Genomic DNA, 24,281 nt, shown 5'->3' with positions numbered 1-24,281 from the left:
TAATTTTCATTCTTAAGTTTTGCACACAAGTGTATTTCGAATTATACTTTAAACTGATTGAAAATAAAACAGTATTCCACATTTGAAAGCTTTACAGTAATTATATCCACCTGCTGACAGTTAATTATAACTTTGTCCTAGCTTCCTCAAGAAAAGAAGACATTTTCACCGTAGAGATGAAGGATCTCTTCACCCGGGTGGCGAACGACATAATAGCAACGACGGCTTTTGGTATCAAGGTGGATTCGCTGATGGACCGCGACAACAGTTTTTACCGCATGGGCCGCAGACTGACGAAGGTAAACCCCCTCACCGCTGCTGGTTACTTCATATCGCCGAGGATCATGCAGGTAGGTTCGACGAGTACTCTACTGAGCTGCCTTAGTCGCGCTTACACCGATTTCCAACTTTCCTTCTCTTACAATGTTATTGCAGGTGCTGGGCATCCCATTCTTCGACCGAAAGTCGGTGCAATTCTTCAGATCAATGGTAACGGACGCAATTCAGTCCAGAGAGAGGGAGGGTATTGTTCGTGCGGACGTGATAAATTTGCTACTGCAAGCACGCCGAGGTGACCTAAGCTCTGAGGAACAAGAGAAGATCGGACCTACAAAACGCGATGTTTTGAGTAAGTACATAGCATCAACGACCGTAACATCTTCACGAAGTGACAGAGCTTGAGTTCACAAGTTTTTTCGCAATGCTTTGGAGTTTTTCTTGAGATTTTGAGTAAAATTTCCGCTACAGCTGTTCTTTTCAGTAAATGTAGCTGATTTCTCGTGTCACCAAGCCTTTACGTATTTTAGCTCGCAGAAGAGTTTAGATTTATAATCAATTATCTGCTCTCAGTAACTTAAAGTAACCAGTTTGAAATTGTATTACAAATTGCTGCTTCCTCCCAACGCTAGATACAAACATCAATTATATATTAAGGCTAGTAAAACACACAAGGTTAATAAACTACGCGTAAATCGAAATTTCAGATATACGAGGGCTATTCGGAAAGTAAGGAACGATGCATCGTGAAATGGAAACCACAGTACAAAACAAAACTGTTTTATTTTCAACAGTTAGCTACAACTTCCAGCTATTTATCTCCATAATCGCCGATACGACTTAGACGTTTGTCGTAACGTTGTACCAACTTTCCAATACCCTCGTTACAGAAGGCAGCCGCCAGTGCTTTCCGCCAATTCTCTACGCTGGCCTACAGCTTGTTGTCCATGCCGTGCGGTTCGTGTGAGCAGGGAAGAAACTCAGAGAGAGACAATTACGGGCTGTATTGTGGGCAACAAAACATTTAAATTGAAAACGATGCAGGAGCATCTTCATTGTCCCCGCAGAATGCGGCTGAGACTGGTCTTCAAGAAGAAAACGCACGACAGTTATGTAATGTTGGCTACATAGCTTCAGACGAAATTTCTCACCAGACCTTCGTACTTGGCGGGAGACACTATTGTTCTAGGTATCTTTATGTTCTCCCTGTGTGCTCAGAACTGAAAAAACGACGTAAAGTGATCGACGGGCATACTAGGGACACTGTCCAACACACCTGTGCAAAACGTCATCGCATTTTCACTTTGGTTTCCATTTCGCGACCGATCGTTCCTTACTTCCCGAATAACCCTCGTACTACGATTTCTCCCAAGCCGTATAGTCTAACCGTGAAGCTGTTATCCCAAGTCTCCAAGAAAAGTTCTGTTTTGAGAAAACCTAATTAGACTCTGGTTACAAATAATTTATACTACACACTAATTTCCTAATGTTATCTGCTTAACATTTCAAGTCAGCGAGAAATTTCTTATTTGTATTTATTGTATATCTAAATATATCTGTCAATAAATAAATATCTTTGTCAGCACCTGCGATCGGAAGAAGCGGTAGACCTTGCTATGTTTAATAGATACTATTGAAGAAGAAATTAAGTTTTGCTGCCTTTGTGAGGAATGAGTAGATTACATTAATAATGTTTATGGATGTAGAGGAAGCTTTCCATAATGTCAATAGATAGAATGTGTTCAAAACTTTGAAGAAAATTATGATGGAGTAGTCACAGTTTCAGAACAGTTATGTTATGTTTGCGTTATCAACAGCGAATGAAAAAAAGAAGGAAACCAAGGTTGGTGAGTCTGTTACTTCTAACGGAATTTATGCGATAGCCATTTTGTTCCTCTGAAACGATTTTACCTGGGAGTTTATAAGATGAGGGCGTGCTGAAAATTAACACCTCCGAATTTTTTATCTTGAAACTCTTATAGCATTTCAAATAAAAAAAAGCGTTATTAACTTTCTAAATCTTCATTCTTCACGTCTACAGATATATTCCTCAACATGGTCAATCCCAACGAGAGACCAATTTGTTGATACCCTCACTGCAGACTGTTTGGCTTCGTTGACGGAAGCACAACCTCACCTGTGCTTGGAACGCTTCATCAGCATCAAAGTTAAGTCCTCGAAGGTGTTCTGTAAGTTTTGGAAACATGAAAATCTGATGGGGCCAAGTCGGGAATTTATGCAGGATGATCGATGACAGTAAAATCAAGGGGTCGGGTTGTTGCACATGTCGCGACGTTCGTGTGTCGTTTGTCATTGTCACGCTGAAAGAGAGGACGAGTGGAGAAATTCTTCGAATTTGAAACTCCGTTACAGCACGCTGTTGCTCACGAACCGACGCAGTTACACCACATACCTACTTACGCTACACACCGCCTTGTTACGCGCTACAGTTCGGATTCTCCTAGCAGCAAAGGGCTCCAAATATGTAGACATAAAGAATAAAGATACACAATGTTAATAACGTTGGTTTTCCTTAAGACGTTTTTAAGAGTTTTCACATAAATTCGGAATTTTACTTTCCAGCGCACCCTCGTGTAACAGTAATCTTATTAAAACAAGTTGAAAATCCCATAGCAGCTGTTATAAAGTAGCACAGTATTGTGTTACGGCATGTATAAAATTAGAGCGATCCATCGCTAGTATAAATAGGAATGTAGAATGCAAAACTTTCAAAAGAATACAAAAAAACTTAGAACTACTTAAACCTAACTAACCTAAGTACATCACACACATCCATGCCCGAGGCAGGATTCGAATCTGCGAACGTAGCAGTCGCACGGTTCCAGAATGCAGCGCCTAGAGCCGCGAGACCACCGCGGCCGGCAAAAGAATACAGATTAAGTGGAGAAATAGACGAGTAATTTTGACTTGCCTGTACAATCTGGGTGAAAACAAACATGGTTAAATTTCAGAGACCCGAGTTCCTGTATATATGTGTGATAAATTGACTTATTGCCGACTGAATATAATGTATGGTTTTCATGAATTAGATCTTCTGAATATGTGGAATGGATTCTGATATGCTCTTTGTACCTGATATTAAAGCTTGTAACATTCTTTATAACATATGCACAGCTATTATATTTGAATTAATAATCTGTGAAACTATTATACAGATCTTTTTCTTCTGTTATTGATAGGCCATTTTGACATTTTTGTGTCTGGCTGATACGGTGTTTTCATCACGTTTCGTTTCGTTTTTCTGGTATGAAAGTCTTTTTTGATCTGCACATCTATATGTATAATGTGTTCGCAACTTTGCTGATTTCTGTTTCAGTTTTTCCCTTTATGTATCTTGTGTTTTCCTCCAATTGCATCCATTGTTTAAGCAGCATTCATAATCGTGTTCTGTTTTTCTTGTTAGTAATTTTTGTTGTCGGTTTGTCACGCGTCAAGTGGCCGCAAGGTTTAGAAGAAATACCTAGTTCGATACCTTGTGCAATTGCTGAATTTAAAGATACAACAAGAAAATAATTTAATATACACTTATGCTCATAAATTAACGATAAAGCTGATACATGGTAAAACATCGCTCTGGTGGCAGTTTGCGGGTTTAAATCACCTCGGGTATGACCGTGCGGTGCATTAGACGTGCGGTCGTCGCACGGTGGCGCTGGCAGCCGCCTACATATGCAGAGGTGTGTTCGTGCATGTCAGAGTACGGTGCAGCTAATGTGTGCAGACGTTTTGGGTCGTGCTAATGCTGACTGTGGGCAGAGAGAACACATATTGATGACGTTATGAGGGGTAGAATACTAGGGCGACTGGAGGCTGGTCAACCACTACATCTACATCTACATGATTACTCTGCAATTCACATTTAAGTGCTTGGCAGAGGGTTCATCGAACCACAATCATACTATCTCCCTACCATTCCACTCCCCAACAGCGCACGGGAAAAACGAACACCTAAACCTTTCTGTTCCAGCTCTGATTTCTCTTATTTTATTTTGATGATCATTCCTACCTACGTAGGTTGGGCTCAACAAAATATTTTGGCATTCGGAAGAGAAAGTTGATGACTGAAATTTCGTAAATAGATCTCGCCGCGCCGAAAAACGTCTTTGCTTTGAAGACTTCCATCCCAACTCGCGTATAATATCTGCCACACTCTCTCCCCTATTACGTGATAATACAAAACGAGCTGCCCTTTTTTGCATCCTTTCGATGTCCTCCGTCAATTCCACTTGGTAAGGATCCCACACCGCCCAGCAGTATTCTAACAGAGGACGAACGAGTGTAGTGTAAGCTGTCTCTTTAGTGGACTTGTTGCATCTTCTAAGTGTCCTGCCAATGAAACGCAACCTTTGGCTCGACGTCCCCACAATGTTATCTATGTGGTCTTTCCAACTGAAGTTGTTCGTAATTTTTACACCCAGGTACTTAGTTGAATTGACAGCCTTGAGAATTGTACTATTTATCGAGTAATCGAATTCCAACGGATTTCTTTTGGAACTCATGCGGATCACCTCATACTTTTCATTATTTAGCGTCAACTGCCACCTGCCACACCATACAGCAATATTTTCTAAATCGCTTTGCAACTGATACTGGTCTTCGGTTGACGTTACTAGACGGTAAATTACAGCATCATCTGCGAACAACCTAAGAGAACGGCTCAGATTGTCACCCAAGTCATTTATATAGATCAGGAACAGCAGAGGTCCCAGGACGCTTCCCTGGGGAACACCTGATATCACTTCAGTTTTCCTCGATGATTTGCCGTCTATTACTAGCAACTGCGACATTCCAGACAGGAAATCACGAATCCAGTCACACAACTGAGACGAAACCCTATAGGCCCGCAACTTGATTAGAAGTCGCTTGTGAGGAACGGTGTCAAAAGCTTTCCGGAAATCTAGAAATACGGAATCAACTTGAGATCCCCTGTCGATAGCGGCCATTACTTCGTGCGAATAAAGAGCTAGCTGCGTTTTACAACAACGATGTTTTCTGAAACCTTGCTAATTACTTATCAATTGATCGTTCCCTTCGAGGTGATTCATAATGCTTGAATACAGTATATGCTCCAAAACCCTACTGCAAACCGATGTCAATGATATAGGTCTTCAGTTAAATGGATTACTCCTACTACCCTTCTTAAACACTGGTGCGACCCGCGCAATTTTCCTATCTGTAAGTACAGATCTGTCGGTGAGCAATCGGTTGTATATGATTGCTAAGTAGGGAGCTATTGTAACAGTGTAATCTGAAAGTAACCTAATCGTAGCATGGGCCCTCCGTGTGCCACAAAGTGTGATGTCAGGATTATGGCAACGATTCTAGCAGACAGGAAACATGTCCAGGCGCTACAGTACGGGACGTCCACAGTGTAAAACACCACAAGAAGACCGATGTCTCACCATCAGTGCCCGCAGACGGCCACAGACTACTGCAGGTAGCCTTGCTCGGGACCTTACCGCAGCCACTGTAACAGTTGTGTCCAAACACACAGTGTACAGACGACTGGACAGGCATGGTTTATTCGCCCAGAGACCTGCAAGGTGCATTCCACTGACCCCTGGTCGCAGGAGGGCATGTAAATCCTGGTGTCAAGAACATAGTACATTGTCATTGGAATAGTGGTCCCATGTTCACGGACGAGACCAGGTGTTGTCTGAACAGTGATTCTCGCCGGGTTTTCATCTGACGTGAACCAGGAACCAGATACCAACCCCTTAATGTCCTTGAAAGGGACCTGTATGGAGGTCGTGGTTTGATGGTGTGGGCTGGGATTATGATTGGTGCATGTACACCCCTGCAGGTATTTGACAGAGGAACTGTAACAGTTCAGGTGTATTAGGACGCCATTTGCACCAGTATGTCCGCCTCTTCAGGGCTGCACTGGGTCGCACCTTCCTCCTGATGGATGATAATGCACGGCCCCACCGAGCTGCCATCGTGGAGGAGTACCCTGAAACAGAAGACATCTGGCGAATGGAGTGGCCTGCCTATTACCATGGAACAGAAGATATCGGGCCAATGGAGTGGCCTGCCTGTTCTCCAGACGTACGCTCCTTCGAGCACCTCTGGTACGTTCTCGGTCGACGTATCGCTGCACGTCTTCAAACCCCTACGACACTTCAGGAGCTCCGAGAGGCACTGGTGCAAGAATGGGAGGCTATACTCCAGCAGCTGCTCGACCACCTGATCCAGAGTATGCCAAACCGTTTTGCGGCCTGTGTACGTGTGCATGGTGATCATGTCCCGTATTGATGTTGGGGTACATGCGCAGAAAGCAGTGGCGTTTTGTACCACATGTGTTTCGCGACGGTTTTCTCAACTTATCACCAATATCGTGGACTTACAGATCTGTGTCGTGTGTGTTCCCTGTGTGCTCATGCTATTAGAGCCATTTTTATGTGGTGCCACGTTGTGTGGCCCCACATTCTGCAATTATCTTTAATTTATGAGCATGAGTGTTATTTGTGCCTCATATCTTTTGGGATAGTCTTGAAATACATTAAGGTGAGAGAAGTCGTGTCGGACCTCCTGTCGTGCGGCGTGGATCAGGAACTGGACTCACTTCTATACTGCGTCCTATAAATATTTGATGGGAATCATGTCGAGTGATTTGGGTGGCCAAGTCATTCGCTCGACTTTTCCAGAATGTCCTTCAAACGAATCGCAAACAATTCTGGCGCGGTGGCATGACCAATTGTCATTCATAAAAATTCCATCTTTTCTTGGGAACACGAAGTCCGTGGATGGCTTCAAAGGGTCTCGAAGCAGTCGAATAGAAACATTTCCAGTCAATGAGTAGTTGCGTTGGACCGCAGCATCCAGGCCATTACATGCAAATAGAGTCCACACCATTATGAAGCCACCACCAGCTTGCACAGTGCCTCGTTGACAAACTGGGTCCATGGCATCGCGGGGTCTACACCAAAAATTGAACCCCCCCCCCCCTCCCCATCAGCTCTTACCAAATGATATCGGGACTTAACTCATAAGGCCACGGTTTTCCGGTCATCTAAGGTTGACTCGATATAATCACGAGGTCTGGAGAGGCGCTGCAGGCGATGTCGTACTGTTACAAAACGTACTCCTCTCGGTCGTCTGCTGCCATATCCCGTTAACATCAGATTTCGTCGCTCTGTCCTAATGGATATGTTCATCATACGTCCCACGTTGACTGCTGCAGTTACTTCACGAAGTGTTGCTTGTCTATTGGCACTAACAACTCTACGCACACGCCGCTAGTCTCGGCGAAGGCCTCGGTCACAGCATTGTCCGTGATGAGAGGTAATGTAATGCCTGGAATTTGGTATTCTCTGTGCACTATTGACGCGTCTAGCTGCAACTGCCATTCGGCGTTCGAAGTCTGTTACATCCCGTCGTGCGGTCATAATCACGTCGGAAACGTTTACACTTGTATCACCTCAGTACAAACGACAACTCCAGCAGTGCGCTGCCCTCTTTGTACCTTGTATACGTGATACTAAGGCCATCTGTGTACGACTTTTGTCGTCTCAGTGTACTGTGTCCTGGTGATGACGGCACTCTTGACCTGCTGTTGCGCATCTTTATTTGTTTTTTCTTTCCCGGCGACAGCTCTGACTGACGACGACATCGCGGCGCAGGCTCTGATATTTTTCTTCGGTGGCTTCGAAAACGTGTCAACAGCGCTGGCCTTCTGCAGCTACCTGCTGGCTACGCACGCGGAGGTGCAGCGGCGGCTGCAGAGGGAGGTGGACGATCTGGTGCGGAGCAGCGGCGGCCAGCCCGGCTACGAGCAGGTCATGGCCAGCCAGTACCTCGACATGGTTGTCTGCGGTAAGCGGAACTCTTCCTAGGACCTTGACATTATTTTCCAAGTCATTAACCGTCTGTTTCATCATTTACGTAATTTTGTCACCTAGTATACCGATCAAAGTTTCACCACCTGCTAAACCAGTTGTGACTAAATGCAAAGCTATTTGAGGGTTATATGCGTGGCATCATGGACCCTATAAAAATACATGGAAGTCATAAATTGTGTTGTGACAATTTTCTTTAATTACGCTTTTAGATTTATGCATCATCAGATTAATCTGAAAAAGTCCGTAAGGAACCACAAGTAATATATAATACATAATAGTAGTTACTGACCATTAAAAGTAAAGAGAGAAAATATACCAAAATACAGTGTGAAAACATACCAAGATTTTTGTGATCACTTATCGGTATGGACTCATCCATCTTTTCCTTAAGAAAATGCCAAACTGGGTGATTAGGGCAACTGCTCCGTACAGGAGGGCAATTAGGCCACCAGGCGGCAGTAGTGGTGAGGCTTAATACCAATACTTAAGACTTGAATACGATTGTTATAATCCCAAACTGGAGGCCGAGTATAGTTACAAAATAAATATACATGTCGAAAACCATAAAAAACCTGTTTTAGAGAGAGAATCAAATCTCCCCTATTGGCTTCACTCCCCTTCAACTGGTGGCAGTAATGGCAAACCTTGTTGTCATACCCTTCAATGCCGGGATAGAAAATATCATATTGAACCAGGATAATGAAAGACTCCATACTTCATTTCACAGGAGAAATGCCGTGTGTGGTTCCGTAGGAGCTTTGAGCCACCAATCACCATGAATCATTGGCATGTGCTTCAGGCATGACTAGAAATTCCTCAAGATGACATTCGGAGGCTGTTTGGTTCTGTGGCACAACAAATACTGCAGTGAATTCGTGTCCTTGGGGGACCCAGTTCATACTAGTTTTGATGGCTATGTCTCGAATAGAATGGAAGTTTAATCATCTAATAACCGTTACGTGATGAATTTCTCTACAATGTTGCACAAATATCAGACTTTTGCTACATGTTTTGACTCTTTCCGTTCCCATGAGTGTATACTGAGACACACTGGACGCCATCGAGCGAGATGTAAGTAATCTGAACAGTGATAGCAATAATCTTCTAGAGTAATGAGCGTCACCGGAGTTAGCATGGGTTACGATTACTCCCATTGCTTCTCGTGTCTCGAGGAGTCCACAGCACGACACGTCGGCGCTACCTTCACGGCGAAGGGGAATGCTACACGATGCTATATATGTGCTAGGTATGTGCCTTTATTTTATTTGTTCACGATACTGATATTATAGATCGACTGGACAAAGTTCACGTATGGATTAACCCTCCTGCCGTAGATGACTTGGTACGTTCTCCGGCCAGTGGAAGCGTGCAGTCGACTAAAATCAAAGTTTTCATGCTTCTTGCTAGTATTTATTGTTATCAATCTTAAAAATGATTGAGCGTGTTCGCTCGACTATTCCATCGTCTCTGGTATTTCTCGCTGAATTATCAATATAAATTAAAACTGATAAATTTCCTCCGTTGATCAATAATTAATCTAGACGATGAACCCAACTTATGACTAAACTTTTACGTACAGTTTTTCAAAAGTTTTTGTCATTTTAACAGATGTTTGAATTCTTAGTATGTGGAGAAATGATCGAACGTGCTTGCATTTGTTCCCTTTTTATTCTTAGGTATTGATCCAATAATTCCCAAGTCTACTCTTGCAAAAGTCTCGTGCACCTCTTCCAGTGGTTCATACGTTTCACATATTAATCTTCGCCTTGTAGGAGTTACATTGTTGAACATCAGATTTACGACTTGTTCACTACAACGATTGGACTCTTCTGCTACTCGTTGTTTTCTTTACACAATGGCCGGGGAACAAATAACGTTACTATTCTTGTGTAAAATTCCACTCTTCTTGAGTAACTACCCACGCTATTTCCTTTATTACAGATTTTGTGTGACAACCCATCTATGTCTTCATAAATAAAATTCTTTTTTACTTTTCATTCCCTGTTCATTATTGTCTTCATTTGCCTCTAACTCTCCTTGGCTTTCGTCAGCGTCCACATGTTGCCTACGTAATCGGTGAATTCTCTTGAACTGGAATTCGCTGACTCATTATCATAAACTCTCTTCCTCCTAAGAACCAGTTGATGTGAGACAAAGCAATTTTCTATAGTAGTGCCTTAGTGCAGTTATATTCCAGTTTCTTTACTTGATAGAAAGCGAAAAATACTGGGTGTTCACAATCGTAATGTGACAGAATAGCAGCAACAGCAGAATTCAGCGGTTAAGCTACATAAATTCAGGGAAGGGAAAGTAAGATTTAAAATCCCGTGCGACGAAGTCATTAAGAGACGCAGCTCCAGCTCGGGTTGGGGAATAATGACGAAGGAGCCCGGGAGTTTCTTCTTCAAAGAGTTCATCGAAGCATTTGTTAAAGCGGTTGAGGAAATCGCGGAAACCCTAACCCAGATGGCTGGACGGTGCGAATGCACGAACAATCACTGGGCCTCCTCACTCAGTTCGTGTTGTTAGAAGAACAGGCTCTCCAAAACATGGGCACGCTAGCACAGACACTACTGTTAAACAAGTTTATGTTGTTTTCTTTTTATCTTTCGATGGACAGATGAATGTTTGGAATCCTATGATTTGCTAGTCTGAAGAATATGTGTAGTTTGTTAACATTCCGCAGTTCAGAGAAGTTCGTGATAACTTCAGTTAATTTGTGATCAGAACCAGTGCAGTCGCTCGTTGTAAACGCGCAGATCTGTTTGCTTGACTGAGTGCAAGGGGACGTTCATCTATAGATACAATCACGCAGTAGACTAACTGAACTCTCTTGCATCGCTGTTTTGTGTCTTCGCTCAAAATGGTTACGTCTAAGAGGTGAACACGGGGTTGTGTTCGGGTGAGCCGTAAATCCATCCCCTGTAAACAAATGGCATGTGAAAGTATGTGTACAATCCTGTTGGCGCAAAAAAAGGAATGGTTTTCACTACTTAGATCGTAAGCGGAAAAATAATACGAAAAATTTTGTCATTTCTTAAAATTTCCGCTTGTTTACTTACTCGTATCTCACTTGTAATTACAATATTATTCTGGTAAGATCTTTTTAAATTAAATAATAGTAACATACGTCATTGTCTTAGCTGATAACATCCTGCACGGTGATGCAGAAGTGCTTCAACAAACAAGTGCGGTCAACGTAACATCCTTTCTCCGCCCCGAGGCAGCTGTTTAACCTTATCCTACTTTTGCATAAAATATTTGGTTCGTGGCCTTCCCGTAACTTCCAAAAGTGTCCACGTGTGTTTGACAAGGACAGTTCCACCCGTTGTGTGTTCTCAGAGTCGCTCCGGATGTACCCGTCTGCCTTCGTCCTCGACCGCCAGTGCGTGCGACCCTACCGCCTGCCGGCCACAGAGCACTGCCGGGGAGTCGAACTGCGGCCCGGGGACGACGTCTGGGTGTTTGTCCACGCCATCCATAACGACCCCAAGTACTTTCCACAGCCAGAGCGCTTCGACCCGCAGCGCTTTAGCCCCGAGAAAAGGCGCAGCATGAAGAAGTCCAGTTACTTCCCCTTCGGATCTGGGCCTCGCATGTGCATTGGTAAGCGTCTAATATTCTGCGTGGTGTCTGTTTGTTCTGTATCGTGTCTCCCTACCACTTTCGTGCAACGACGCTCTGATATAACCAAATACTTAATGATTTCAGCTTCATCTCCACTGCACTCCCTGTAAAAGAATCTTAATACTAACTACATTTAGTGGAAGGGGTTCAAGGTTTTCCTATTTTTAGTTAGCTGGTAAAATAACGTCGAAAAAAGCAGTTAAGTTTACGATTGGAAATTTTATTCTACTCACAAAACATTGCTTATAAGTTGCACTATTGATAAAAGGAAATGTTTTAATACAGGATGATAAAAACCAACGGCGTTCAACAAAAATGTGAACGAATATTCCCTGAGTGGGTTTCCAAGTTCTACAGTGGATCGAAGGATGACCTATGCCAATCACATCTATAATCTGGGTTTAAATTAAGTTTCACAAGAGAGAAAACTATCAAAATGGTCTACAGTGACCCAAAATTATCTTTAATTACGTATCTAACTTGTTGTAAATTACAGTGGCTAATGTGGCTTCTCAATAACTACATAACAGAAAAATTAGATTTTTACTTCAAGTGGCAAATGTGAACACCAGGTGTGCAGTATATTGCTGCATCAATTTTCAATAAGCTGTCACTCGAATTCAAAAATCTTAGCAGCAATCCACACGCTTTCAAATTGAAACTGAAGAGTTTCCTCTTGGGTCACTCCTTCTATTCTGTCGAGGAGTTCCTTGAAAAATTAAGATGATTCTCGTTGTATTGCTGATAACGTTTGCTTAAACTTATGGAATGATTTTCATTCAGGTTCTTGAACTTTTATTTTTATCTGTTATTACTTTTTATGTTGTAAGTTCATGTAATGGCACGTTCCATGAGCTTGGAGATTTGCTCCTCAATTTGGTCCTACGGAACTTGACATATAAATATTTAAAAAAATTAATTTACGATCGACACTAGTACTACACAAAAAGGGGTTGTAACAGATGAGACTTCTGCAGTTCTGAGTGAAGCTGTCTGTATGCGCTGTTATGCGGCCTCGCGTGCGTTCATTATCTTGTCGGTGTTCGTCAGGGGGCGGCGGACAGCACAGCTCCGCTCACCTCGCCATCTTGGAAGCAACTCTCTCTTCTCCTTACTACAATTTACCGAAATTGGTTTAAAAAAAACTATCTGGCTGTGTTTTCATTTGACCAATCAGGGTCTCAATGTTAACCTTAAGCTCCGCCTACAAAAAAATCTGTGTATCCAATGAGAAACGCTATACCTTTCGTGGTGGGGCAATGTTTTTTAAAGTTTGCAACGTAACAGAGACGCGAAAAACTCTCACGCTAAAACCTGCAGCTGGTGTGGTCCTTTTTGTATTATCGTAAGATCTATACTGTTCTTCTGGAGGGCTCTAGCTTTTAACGTGGGCTGGGGATTGGTCCTTGACGTAACAGAGACGTGAAAAAGTCTCACTCTAAAACTTGTAGCTGGGGTATAGTCCTAGCGATTAGCTAGCAACGTGGGTGTCCGTCCCTTATCGTAGGGCCTCCCAGCTGAACATGGTTCTGCTCTCGGCTTCTGTTCTCGTTTCTCCCATGGGATCTGCGTCTGTCTCACGGTGGGAAGGTATGACATGCATTTAGGCATTCTTGTGTTAGTCTGTGGTATTCCATTTGCTCACTCGTTACTCGTATTACTTTGGTTAATTTAATGTCGGAGCTATGTGACATACTACTGGATTTGCTTATCATGTCACGGTTTTCATGGAAGGTGTTGGATTTGCCTGACACCTTACAAGCGTTTTTCTCGTGTTGCAACCAACTATTTCGCGGCGATATCCGTTAGTAAAACATTGTCTGGTTTCAAGCGGCGTCAAGTGGTTTACTGCCGAAAGCTCGTGGGCAGTAAACCACTTGACGCCGCCTGAAACACGGGAATATTTTATTAATGAAACTTCATGATCGTCTGGTCACTGTTTATATTGGTGACCTCAGCTTCTTCACTGGTTTACTTCCAGGGATAAGGGGTGCAGTAGTGTGGCGTTGTTTGCCGAAGTCTCTTTACTCACATTAAAAAAATAATTGCTAGATTCTCTTGCATTGTGAATTTTCATTGCACAGTACACGGGGTACATTGAAAGTCAATTCACTGACCATGCAGGAAGAACACATGGGTCAAATAACTTTCTCGTAAACAGAATGACGCTCCTTAGACAAACGTAAATATAATTAACAGATTGCTTCGGCCCCTTGTCGTGTTATTGTCGTCGTTTTCACTCCAAAGACTGGTTTGATGCAGCTCTCCACGCTGTTCTATTCTGTGCAAGCCTCTTCATCTCTGAGTAACTACTGCAACCTACATCCTGTTGAATCTGCTTACTGCATTCATCTCCTGACCTCCCCCTACGATTCCCCGTCCCCCCCACGCTTCCTCCAATACTAAATTGGTGACACCTTGATGCCTCAGAAAGAGTCCTACCAACCGACACCTTTTTCTAGTGAGCTTGTGCCACAAATTTCTAAGAGAAATTCTATTCAGTATCTCCTCATTAGGTACGTGAGCTAGCCATCTAATCTTCAGCTTTCTTCTGTAGTAACACATTTCAAAAGCCTCTATTCTCTTCTTGTATCAACTGTTTATCGTCCATGTTTCATTTCCACACATGGCTACACTCTGCACAAATACTTTCAAAAAGGTCTTCCAGACACTTAAATCTATACTTGATGTTAACAAATTTCTCTTCTTCAGGAACGCTTGTCTTGCCATTGCCAGTCTACATTTATATCCTCTCTACTTTGGACATCATCAGTTAGTTTGCTTCCCAAACAGCAAAACTCACCTACTACTTGAAGTGTCTCGTTTTCTATTGTAATTCCCTCAGCATCACCTGTTGTAATTTGACTAAATTCCATTATCGTCGTCTTGCTTTGGTTAATGTCCGTCTTATATGCTCTTTTCAAGACACTGTCCATGCCATTCGACTTCGCTTCCAAGTCCTTTGCTGTTTCTGACCGAATTACAATGAAGCAGCAGACCTCAAAGTTTTTATTTCTTCTGCCTGGACTTTAATTCTTACTCCAAATTTTTCTTTCTTTCCCTTAGTGCTTGCTCAATATACAGATTGAATAACATCGGGGATAGGCTACAATCCTGTCTCACTCCCTTCTCAACCACTGCTCCCCTTTCGTGCCCGTTGACTCTTATAACTCCCATTTGGTTTCTGTACAAATTGTAAACAGCCTTTCGCTCCCTGTATATTACTCCTGTCATCTTTAGAATTTGAAAGAGAGTATTACAGTCAAAATTGTCAAAAGCTTTTTCTAAGTCTACAAATGACATAAATGTAGGTTTGCTTTTCATTAACCTATCTTCTTTGAGAAGTCGTAGAGTTAGCATTGCTTCACGTGTTCCTAGATTTCTCATGAATCCAAACTGATCTTCCCCGAGGTCGGCTTCTACCAGTTTTCCGTTCTGCTGTAAAGGATTCGTGTACGTATTTTGCAGCTGTGACTTATTAAATTGATAGCTCGGTAATTTTCACACCTGTCAGTACCTTTCTTCTTTGGAACTGGAATTATTTTATTCTTCTTGAAGTCTGAGGGTATTCCGCCCGTCTCACGTCTCTTGCTCACCAGATGGAAGAGTTTTGTCATGGCAGGCTCTGCCTAGGTAACAATAGCTCTGACGGAATGCTGTGTACTCGCGGGGCCTTGTTCTGGCTTAGGTCTTTCGGTGCTTTGTAAAATTTTTCACGCAGTATCATAATTACCTTCTCATCTTCATCTACGTCCTTTTCCATTTCCATAATATTGCCGCTTGTATAAACCATCCATATATTCCTTCCACCTTCCTGCTTTCCATTCTTTGCTTAGCACTGTTTCCGAAACCTCAGTCTTACCATTATACAATCAATCTGAAACCTTCCTGTGTCTCCAGGTTTTTTCCACGTATACAACCTCTTTCATGGTTCCTGAACCAAGTATTATCTATGATTAAATTATGCTCTGTGCAAAATTCTGCCAGGTAGCCTCCTCTTTCATTCCTTTTCCTCAGTCCATATTCACTTACTACTATTCCTTCTCTTCCTTTTCCCACTATCGAATTCCAGTTCCCCCATAACTATTAAATTTTCAGCTCCCTTGACTGTCTGAATAATTTCTTTTATCTCATAATGTATTTCCTCGATGTCCTCCTCATCTGCGGGGCTAGTTGGGATATAACTTTGGATACAGCTGTTTATTAAAAAAAAGGATTGTCTCAAAAGAGGAACGACACAAATGACATCAGCGCTCAGAGTTCAGAATAACGTGTTTCAGCTATCTGGCCGAAAGCAATGAGTATCCGCAAGTAGGAGGCAGACTTCAAATTTCTAATGACCACACAACAGGCAATAATGATGAATACAAGGTATTTAATCAGCGATAGCTGCTGTATTGCAGACCACCTGTTCCACGGCAAAAACAGTGGTTTGCCGTATCATGTGATTGGGTTATCGTACACTGACGCATGATACTGGCAGGTTTTGTCTGGCGCAGCAAGCAGGCGCCAAACCTATGGGGCTCTCTCTCTCTCTTTAATGGGAAGAACGTTGGAACGATCATTTTTGAGTTGATGAAGTTGAATTTCTGAAGTGGTACACAATCTCAGCGTGAAGACCCGGGATTTGCGAGAGGAGACCCGGGTTCTCGAAGACAAGCGCGCCGTAATCGAGACAATAGCTGAAAAAGTGAAAAATCACTGATGGATGAATTTTCGACATCTTGCACGACGTTTCCAACATAATAAGTATCACCGGTTGCTGTGTTCCGCGACTGCTAACATCCATTCACTATCTCGATTGACCTCGATGTCGACGGGACGTTATAGCGTAATCTTCCTTCATTTCCACACTCGTTCAAAAAGGCCGCCGAACGGAGGCAGCAATGGATATCAGCTGTGTCAAGACTGTTCTCAGGCTTCAGACGCCTCTGGATGCAACATTATAACCCCGACACAGAGGACGAAAGCAACCAGTGACAATATGTGCGTTCCTCGCCACCGAAACGGGCGATACCCAACCAATGTAGAGTCAGGGGCAAACTGTAACACTAGCATACTACCAAAATCTCCTCACTGTAAACTTTCCAAGGGGCCGATTTTGATCCACGACAATTTCCCGCAACATTCTGCACAGGACACAATTGTGCATGCTTCTCCTTTGGACTATACACAGACCTGTAAAATTAGAGTAGTCTATCATAGACTATCATAATTAAGCGTTGACTGTAGTAGATTTCCTAGCAGCTTTGGTCAGTTACCTGTACGTTAGGTGTGTTGCATACGTATAGTGTGTTACCCCATCACACACGCTTTCTTTACATGTGCGATCGGCGTCTCACTAGATTCTACATCTACATCTACATCTACATCCATACTCCGCAAGCCACCTGACGGTGGCCAGAAGCGCTGAACCGTCTGGACACTCAATGAGGATTTATAAAGGGCCGTGTAACCTACGGAATATTTTTCTTCTACATAGTTGTCCTCTTGTCTGTTAGTTAAAAATAGCAGTATTTATAGCAAAACACAAATTGCCAATGTTTAATTTAGGTTTCATTCGAAATTTTTTGGTTTGTAATGTGAGACAGACGTTGTAGTAAAAATAAGGAAAACAATACACGTTTATCATACAGCGTTAGAAAACGAAATTTTCACAACAAAAATATAAAATAAAAAAAGCTGCGACACAAAATTATATCAATCTTAGCTTCAAAACTTATTCGATTATATGAAATATATTTCTACTACTCATAAATAACTTTCGCGTTTATCAGTAATAACAGGAATCTCCTGCCCCGAGTACAAGATAACAACAATAATTATATATTTTTATATCTGTGGGTGTAAACTATGATTGCATCAAAAGAAATTGCTTTGGATACATAAAAGCGCGGAAATTACACAATCAGCTGATTTATATTACTTACAAAATGCAGTTTATATTCTGCTTATACAAAACAAACAGGCAAACAAAGAGAAGTTGTTGGCGTCCAGATCCTCCCTTACACATCCATTTGTATTTCCTTCCTTACCAAAACTGCCTGTAGTCCTACCATTTACTACACCATTTATGTAGTGTAATAAAACTGACAACTATACTATTAGTAGACCGCAGCTAATAAAACTTTGAATCAGTGCGCTATATTCTCCTAACATGGCGTCCAGTGAGTACTTGAAGGAAACATTGGTTACGAGGCATTTTCGGAATAACGACGAGGTGATTTTCAGGTTGGAACATTTTCTGGACAACCAAAACGCAGACAACCAAAGCGCCTGCCATGTAATGATATGAAGATAAAAAAAAGATGTTTTACAAAACAATGACTGTACCGAGTTAACAAAAAACAGCGAAACTTTGGCAGTTAAGAAATGTTTGAGAGTTCAGTCCACAGAAATAAGATTTTTGTTCGAACTGTTAAGAAAATAAGATTTTTTTTCGAACTGTTAAGAAATTTCTAGGACTGATAGTGAACTTGGAGTTAAATTAACACGGGTACGCCAAAAATATGGAAACAGCAAAAACACAACACGTTACCATGCCTAATATGGAGTAAGAGACGAACTGTCTTTCAAAATAACTTCCAGTCGTCTGAGAAGAGACAGGTCACGTACGGTTTTAAAGGGAATCTTATTGTTCTGCGAAATTTTGTCAAGTTGAGGTAACGATGATGGAGGTGGAAAGCGATGGCACACCCATCTCTCCAAAGTAGGCCACAAAGGCTTAGTAATATTAGATATGGTGTCTGTTCCAGCCACAGGGGATGCTACAATTCATCCAGCCCTGGACGACGTGAGCTTAGTGAATAGAGGTCCTGTTATCTGGGAACAAAGCACCACAACTAGGGCGGGGGAGGGGGGGGGGAGTTTTACCGTGAGATGGACTGATAAGCCAAAGGTGATTAGGCCTTGGCAGCAATGTCACCTTCCAGGTTAACCACGGAGCCAATGGAATGCCACGATATGGATGCCCAAATCATCGGCCACCTGGTTCAGTTCTGGGGCCTAAAGTCGGGCAGAAGTCAGGAACTGCGTGGAAAAAGACTCCTCTTACCGAACGACTCCTTCCATTGCCCCACGGTCGAGGTTTCATCGCTTTGGCACCATGTTTTATGTTACAGACATTTCCGCCAGTGACGAGCGGCTTTGCAGCTCTACTTTGCTCCTGCTGACATAGTTCGCGAGTGGGCCATCCACTTCTGCATGGACTTGTTACTGTTGTCCTCTTATTATTCGGCACAGTCCTCGTCAATCACCATCTGCGACGATCACTCAACACACAGCCTCGTTGGTGTTTCGACTTGGCGGATGATATTTTTTCGCTTTCCCTCTATGTGTTACAAAGGATGCTCTTGAAACACCAAACACTTTGGCTCCCTTTGTCTCGGAAACACCCATCATACGAGCAGAAACAATTTGCCCACGTTCGAATTCACTCGGCTCTTACACGAGGCACTTACAGCTACACAGAACACTGCTGTTGGCACGAGTGACATTTGTACCGTACTGAGGACACAGCAAGGCTGCCATTTGTGGTCAGGTACAACAAGGCGAGCTGCAGGCTTGGCTAGCATCTGCATTTATGATTAACAACGTATTTCTGGCAGTCCTCCCGTATTTTTGTCCAACCTCTGTACGAGCATATGCAGCGTTAAGTGAGTATACTGAAGTAGGAAATTCTGGTAAAGAAATCATCTGGGCTGCCAAAATTCTCCTATACCGCTCTGCACAAGCACAATCGGAATCAGCCAGTCACGAAGATCTGGACCACCGTTACTGTGGCTGTGAAGTCGTCGCATATGCTTAATGTGTCGACTGCAGATTCTGATGAAGACGCTTGTAAATGGCTCTGCGAGATCATCTGTTTAATTGTGACTGTCCAGAATTATAAATTAGAGCTTGGGCAGCCGAGGCGGTTTCGTTTATCGAGATTTCTTACTTTATGGATGGCTGCGGCATCGAGAGAAACGTGATTACAAGATACGTTCGACTGATAGTTTAAACCCCAGTCCTCACAGGATCACCACGTGGAACCCTATAAACTAGGTAAATGGTGTGTACCGAGAAATGTTTCCTTTAAATGAAGACCATGACGAGCTACAAATAGCTAATCTTTAGATATATTAGAATGGAACATCGGTAAGCACCTCCTGAAAGATACACATGTTCTTTTTGGGCTAATTGTTTCTTCTACACAACTGAAGAATAGGAAAGTAAGTAATACTAACTCCTTGAGAACACCAGTAGGCAGCAACTTACGAGCACAGAGTATGCCTCTGACTGCGGTCTTCTTGCTGCAGCCCAGAGCTTCGCGCTGATGGAGGTGAAGCTGGTTCTGGTGCAGCTGCTGGCGCGGTTCAGCCTGGTGGCAGTCGCCGAAACGCCGGCGCCTCTCCAGACGGACCCCAGCAGTCTGACGATGGCCATCAAGGGCGGCAGCTGGCTCGGAGTGCAGCGTAGATGTCGAACACAATTGGACAGCGAAGTTGCCTCGTTCGAGGGCTCTCGTGAGAGCGCGTCAATGAGAAATTTGTAATTGGTACTACTCTAGTACAAGAGTCTTGTATTCTGTAGAATATGAGAGCAGACGGGGATCACAGGTAGTCCGTGGAGATCTTTTCAGCAGTCGTGCAACACTTGCGATATACAAATTCAAGGTCTGTAAATACGTAATGACTCAGATTTTGTACGAGAATCTTAAGAACAAAATAGAGCTGTCTCCAACTCTAAGGATCATCTTAACACCGCAGTGCTTTATTAGGCGTTGTTAAATTGAAGAGAATATGTTTTTGCCTTTCTCCAATTTTTCGACAGGTAACTAGCCAGCTACAGAATTACCTGCAGTGGCCTCCCAACCACAATGAAGCTTCATCATCAACAGTGGTGAAAGCTGTGATAGCAGGGAAGTCTGAACATCGCCTGACGATAAAATTGGGGCAAGTGGAGTCTGACAACCACACAGTTACACACAGAATACGTACAGTAAACTACAAATTTAGTCTGCCGCTTTCAAATTACTCCTCTTGGAAAGTACCTGCTATAGTAATGATCCCTCTATTACTCGCCCACAGTGTTATTGCACCTGGGAGTTTGGGCCTTTCGGTCAGTTTATCGAGAGTTTTTATCCCTATAATTCTCGAGGCTACGCTCAACCACTTGGTAAGACATGCACAGCTGAGACGAACACATTCATAGAGCATGCGGTTTCCTTGGCCATCAAATCACCGTGCCTGTGACGTCACCACATGTTTCCTGCAACAGCGGTGGGAGTCCAGGTACAATGATATCGTGGTCAGGTAGTACACTTATATTCTGAAAATACCTTACGGTGCGTTGTGGAGGGTAGTTGCGGCTCCACTATCGTTTGTTCTCCTTTCTCCTTTCCATCCCTGAATTGCAAGTGGGAATAACAGCAGCAGTAAACCTCTGTAACGGCTCCAATTTATCTAACGTATCTTGTTGTAGTCATTTCGCGTGAAACATAGCAGGAAATAATACGTTCACGGAATGTTAGTTTTCTAAATTTCAATAGTAAACCTCTTCTTGATACTCAACTCTTATCTTGTAAAATCTTGCATTTTAGTAATCATATCTATGACGCCTTCGCGCTTCTTAAACGATACCATAACAAAACGTGACACACTTATTTGCATTTTCTCAATTTCTTCTATTAATCCAGCCTGGAAATGGTCCCAGACTCACGAAAAACATTCAACAAAAAGTTTTACAATTGTTCTGAAAGCCACTTATTTTGTGGATGAATTCTATTTTCAAATTTCCTCTAAACCACTTCAAGAAAACATTGCAATAGTTCGTGCTCTCAGTCCATGACCAACCACTCGTCCCATCCTTGTCGAACCATATCTGTGAGTATATAAATGTCTACACATATAAATCTTGCTATTTCTTAAATTGTAATGCCACAATATGTCCAATACCCTTGTAAAGGTGAGGCTGAGGCTACTGTTCATTTTATGCCGCCGTTTCACTTGGGTCTGTCCGGTCGGACATTTACTCCTTGGTATCTTACATCTGGTACTGTTTCCAGCGGTTTACCACTGATATTGTAGTAGTAGTATTAGATCACTTTTATATGGAGAATTGGACATATTGTGGCATTACAATTTAAGAAATAGCAAGATTTATATATATAGACATTTATATACTCACAGATATGGTTTGACAGGAATGGGACGAGTGGTTGGTCATGGACTGAGAGCACGAACTATTGCAATGTTTTCTTCAAGTGGTTTAGAGGAAACAAGGAAAACAAAATCAGGATGGTAATATGAAGACTGAATCTTTTACTCTCCCAAGTACAAGACTGGCTCAGACTCATTGGAATAATAATTAGGAAGTAAAAATTCATGCAGAAAAGAAGTAGTCGACAAAACATTGTTCAAAACAGTGCTATCTTATTCGGTTTATCCCTAGAACAAGTGCTATTTCTCAAAGAAGATATTTAATAATTGACACACTGTACAACACTACTTCTCACTCTCATTGACTGTACTCACTTACACACTACATATAATACATAGAAATTATTTCCTAACAGTGTACACAGTATCAGCTGACATCATGACATTAGTGATGATGTTTGTTTCCATTTTGTGTACCACAACTCATTTGCTAGCCTCAAAAACCGACTCCCTGTCCTTCTACATGGAGTCAGATGTTCAACTTAGAGAGAGGATGAAATACTAATATTATACAGTGTTCTATTTGAGAGCAAGTATTTCCAAATAAGAGAAAGAAAAAAGAAAGAAAACAAAGTTTGTTTATAAGTGTTATTTGAAATCAGGTTTTAGTACTATTATAGTTATAATTGTCTACTTGTGTTATATTTTTTGCCAAATCCCTAACCAGAGTTATTTACGTAATCCTTCATTGTATAAAACACATTGGTTAACAGGTTTTTTAACCGCCTTTTTAAATAACTTAGTCTTAGTAATCTCTTTAATCTCCTTGGTCAATCTATTGTACAATTTTATTCGTATGTAGAAAACTTTTCTGATTTCTATTGGTTTTTTGTAATTGTAAATTCAGTGTAGATCTCGTTCCATGGTCATGACAGAGCTGTTTATGCAGTAATTATCATATTTTATATACATGCAAGCAACTGATTATGTACTCACACGCTGTCTTTAAAATGTCGACTGTTTCTTACATATCTTTACAATAAACTCTGCTACTATGGCCCTTTTCTGTCGTTCGAAAACTGTGTTCTTTTTTGTGTGACTTTATTGTTCAGAAACTAATTCCATAGTTAAGAACTGAGTGTACATTTGAATAGTCTTTAACTTAAAGATACTGGCTGTTACATAATTATGACAGGATTCTAAGAATATAACGTACTGACGTCATCCTGTTTCAGGTACCTTTGTCTGTTCAACCACTTAAACTGAGAACCAGTATTCATCCACAGAAATTCTGTGATTGTTATTCAGTCTGTAGAGATACCGCCTATATTTAGTTTAAGTGTCTTTTTTTTCCTCTTCAAACTAAAATTTGTGGCATTTGTTTTCCTTACGTTCACTGTCACATTATTACATATTGACCTGTTCTAAACTTCTTGAAGATTTCAACTGCTTGCTCAGCTAGGATTTCTCTTGTTTTTTGAGTAACTATAATATTACTGTTACCAACAAATGGAATTTTTATCCCATAACTAAAACTACTGGGAAACTCACTGATGTATATCATGAACAGTATTGGTCCTAATACCCTACCCTGAGGAATATTTAATGTATTTTTCTAGTTATAAGTGTTTCACTAAATGTTTAGACTTATTTGACGTATATGTGTGTACTGTTTTTACCTTATCTGCTGGGTTTATAATTCTAATCAATCATTACCTTTGCCTTTTATTCCTAATGATTCTAGCTTATTTAATAGAATGTTATGGTCAACAGCAACAAAAGCCTTAAGAAGGTCTAAGAATATGGCTATGAAATATTTATCCTTGTCACAAGAATCAGCTACCACTTTTGTGAAGTCCACAGTGGCTGATTCCATACGTCTACCATTCTGAATATAAACTGTGGTTCACATAGAAAATTGCTTATGTACAAACAATTCTTTAAGCTATTATTTTTGAGAATGATGACAGCATGGAAATGGGCAAGCCAATAGCTACCTGTGTCTTCTGCATGACATTTCTTTACCGTGGGAACAACTGTTGTTGCATATATGCTACTTTAAATATTCTGGAAATTCCCCTGACGGAAATGACTCATTTATTACGTTTGTGAAGGAACCGTGTATCAACACACATATTGGTACTTTATTTAAACCTACAAATGTTTTTATTTTCAGATATTGCACAATTTTACTGCCTTTCTATTATGTGGCTGGTAGAAACCTCACTGCACTTAATGCATAATTGTTAAAAGCTGCTACGTATTTTTTCGGAATTTTTACTGTAATTTCTCTACATAACTTGAAATATGTTCACCCATATAATTTGGCAGGTTATGTGGATCAATTATAACTCCAACCCTCCACTTAATGGCA

At 41.7% G+C, this 24,281-nt stretch overlaps 1 protein-coding gene across 1 annotated transcript in view; it reads left to right on the top strand.

Annotated features, from left to right (window-relative positions):
- LOC126335582 (cytochrome P450 9e2-like) overlaps positions 1 to 23,224 on the top strand; it is a 105,283-nt gene extending 82,059 nt beyond the window's left edge. Inside the window, exons 4-9 of the mRNA XM_049999014.1 lie at positions 142 to 350; positions 436 to 628; positions 7,891 to 8,112; positions 11,481 to 11,744; positions 20,066 to 21,399; positions 21,985 to 23,224. Coding sequence (XP_049854971.1) covers positions 142 to 350; positions 436 to 628; positions 7,891 to 8,112; positions 11,481 to 11,744; positions 20,066 to 20,301 — 1,124 coding nt within the window. The 3' untranslated portion in view covers positions 20,302 to 21,399; positions 21,985 to 23,224. The remainder of the gene's footprint in view (positions 1 to 141; positions 351 to 435; positions 629 to 7,890; positions 8,113 to 11,480; positions 11,745 to 20,065; positions 21,400 to 21,984) is intronic.
- Positions 23,225 to 24,281: the final 1,057 nt, after the last annotated feature.

The sequence above is a fragment of the Schistocerca gregaria genome, chromosome 2 (genome assembly GCF_023897955.1).
Source record: "Schistocerca gregaria isolate iqSchGreg1 chromosome 2, iqSchGreg1.2, whole genome shotgun sequence".
NCBI lineage: Eukaryota > Metazoa > Arthropoda > Insecta > Orthoptera > Acrididae > Schistocerca > Schistocerca gregaria.
This window is presented reverse-complemented; position numbering and strand designations above follow the sequence as displayed.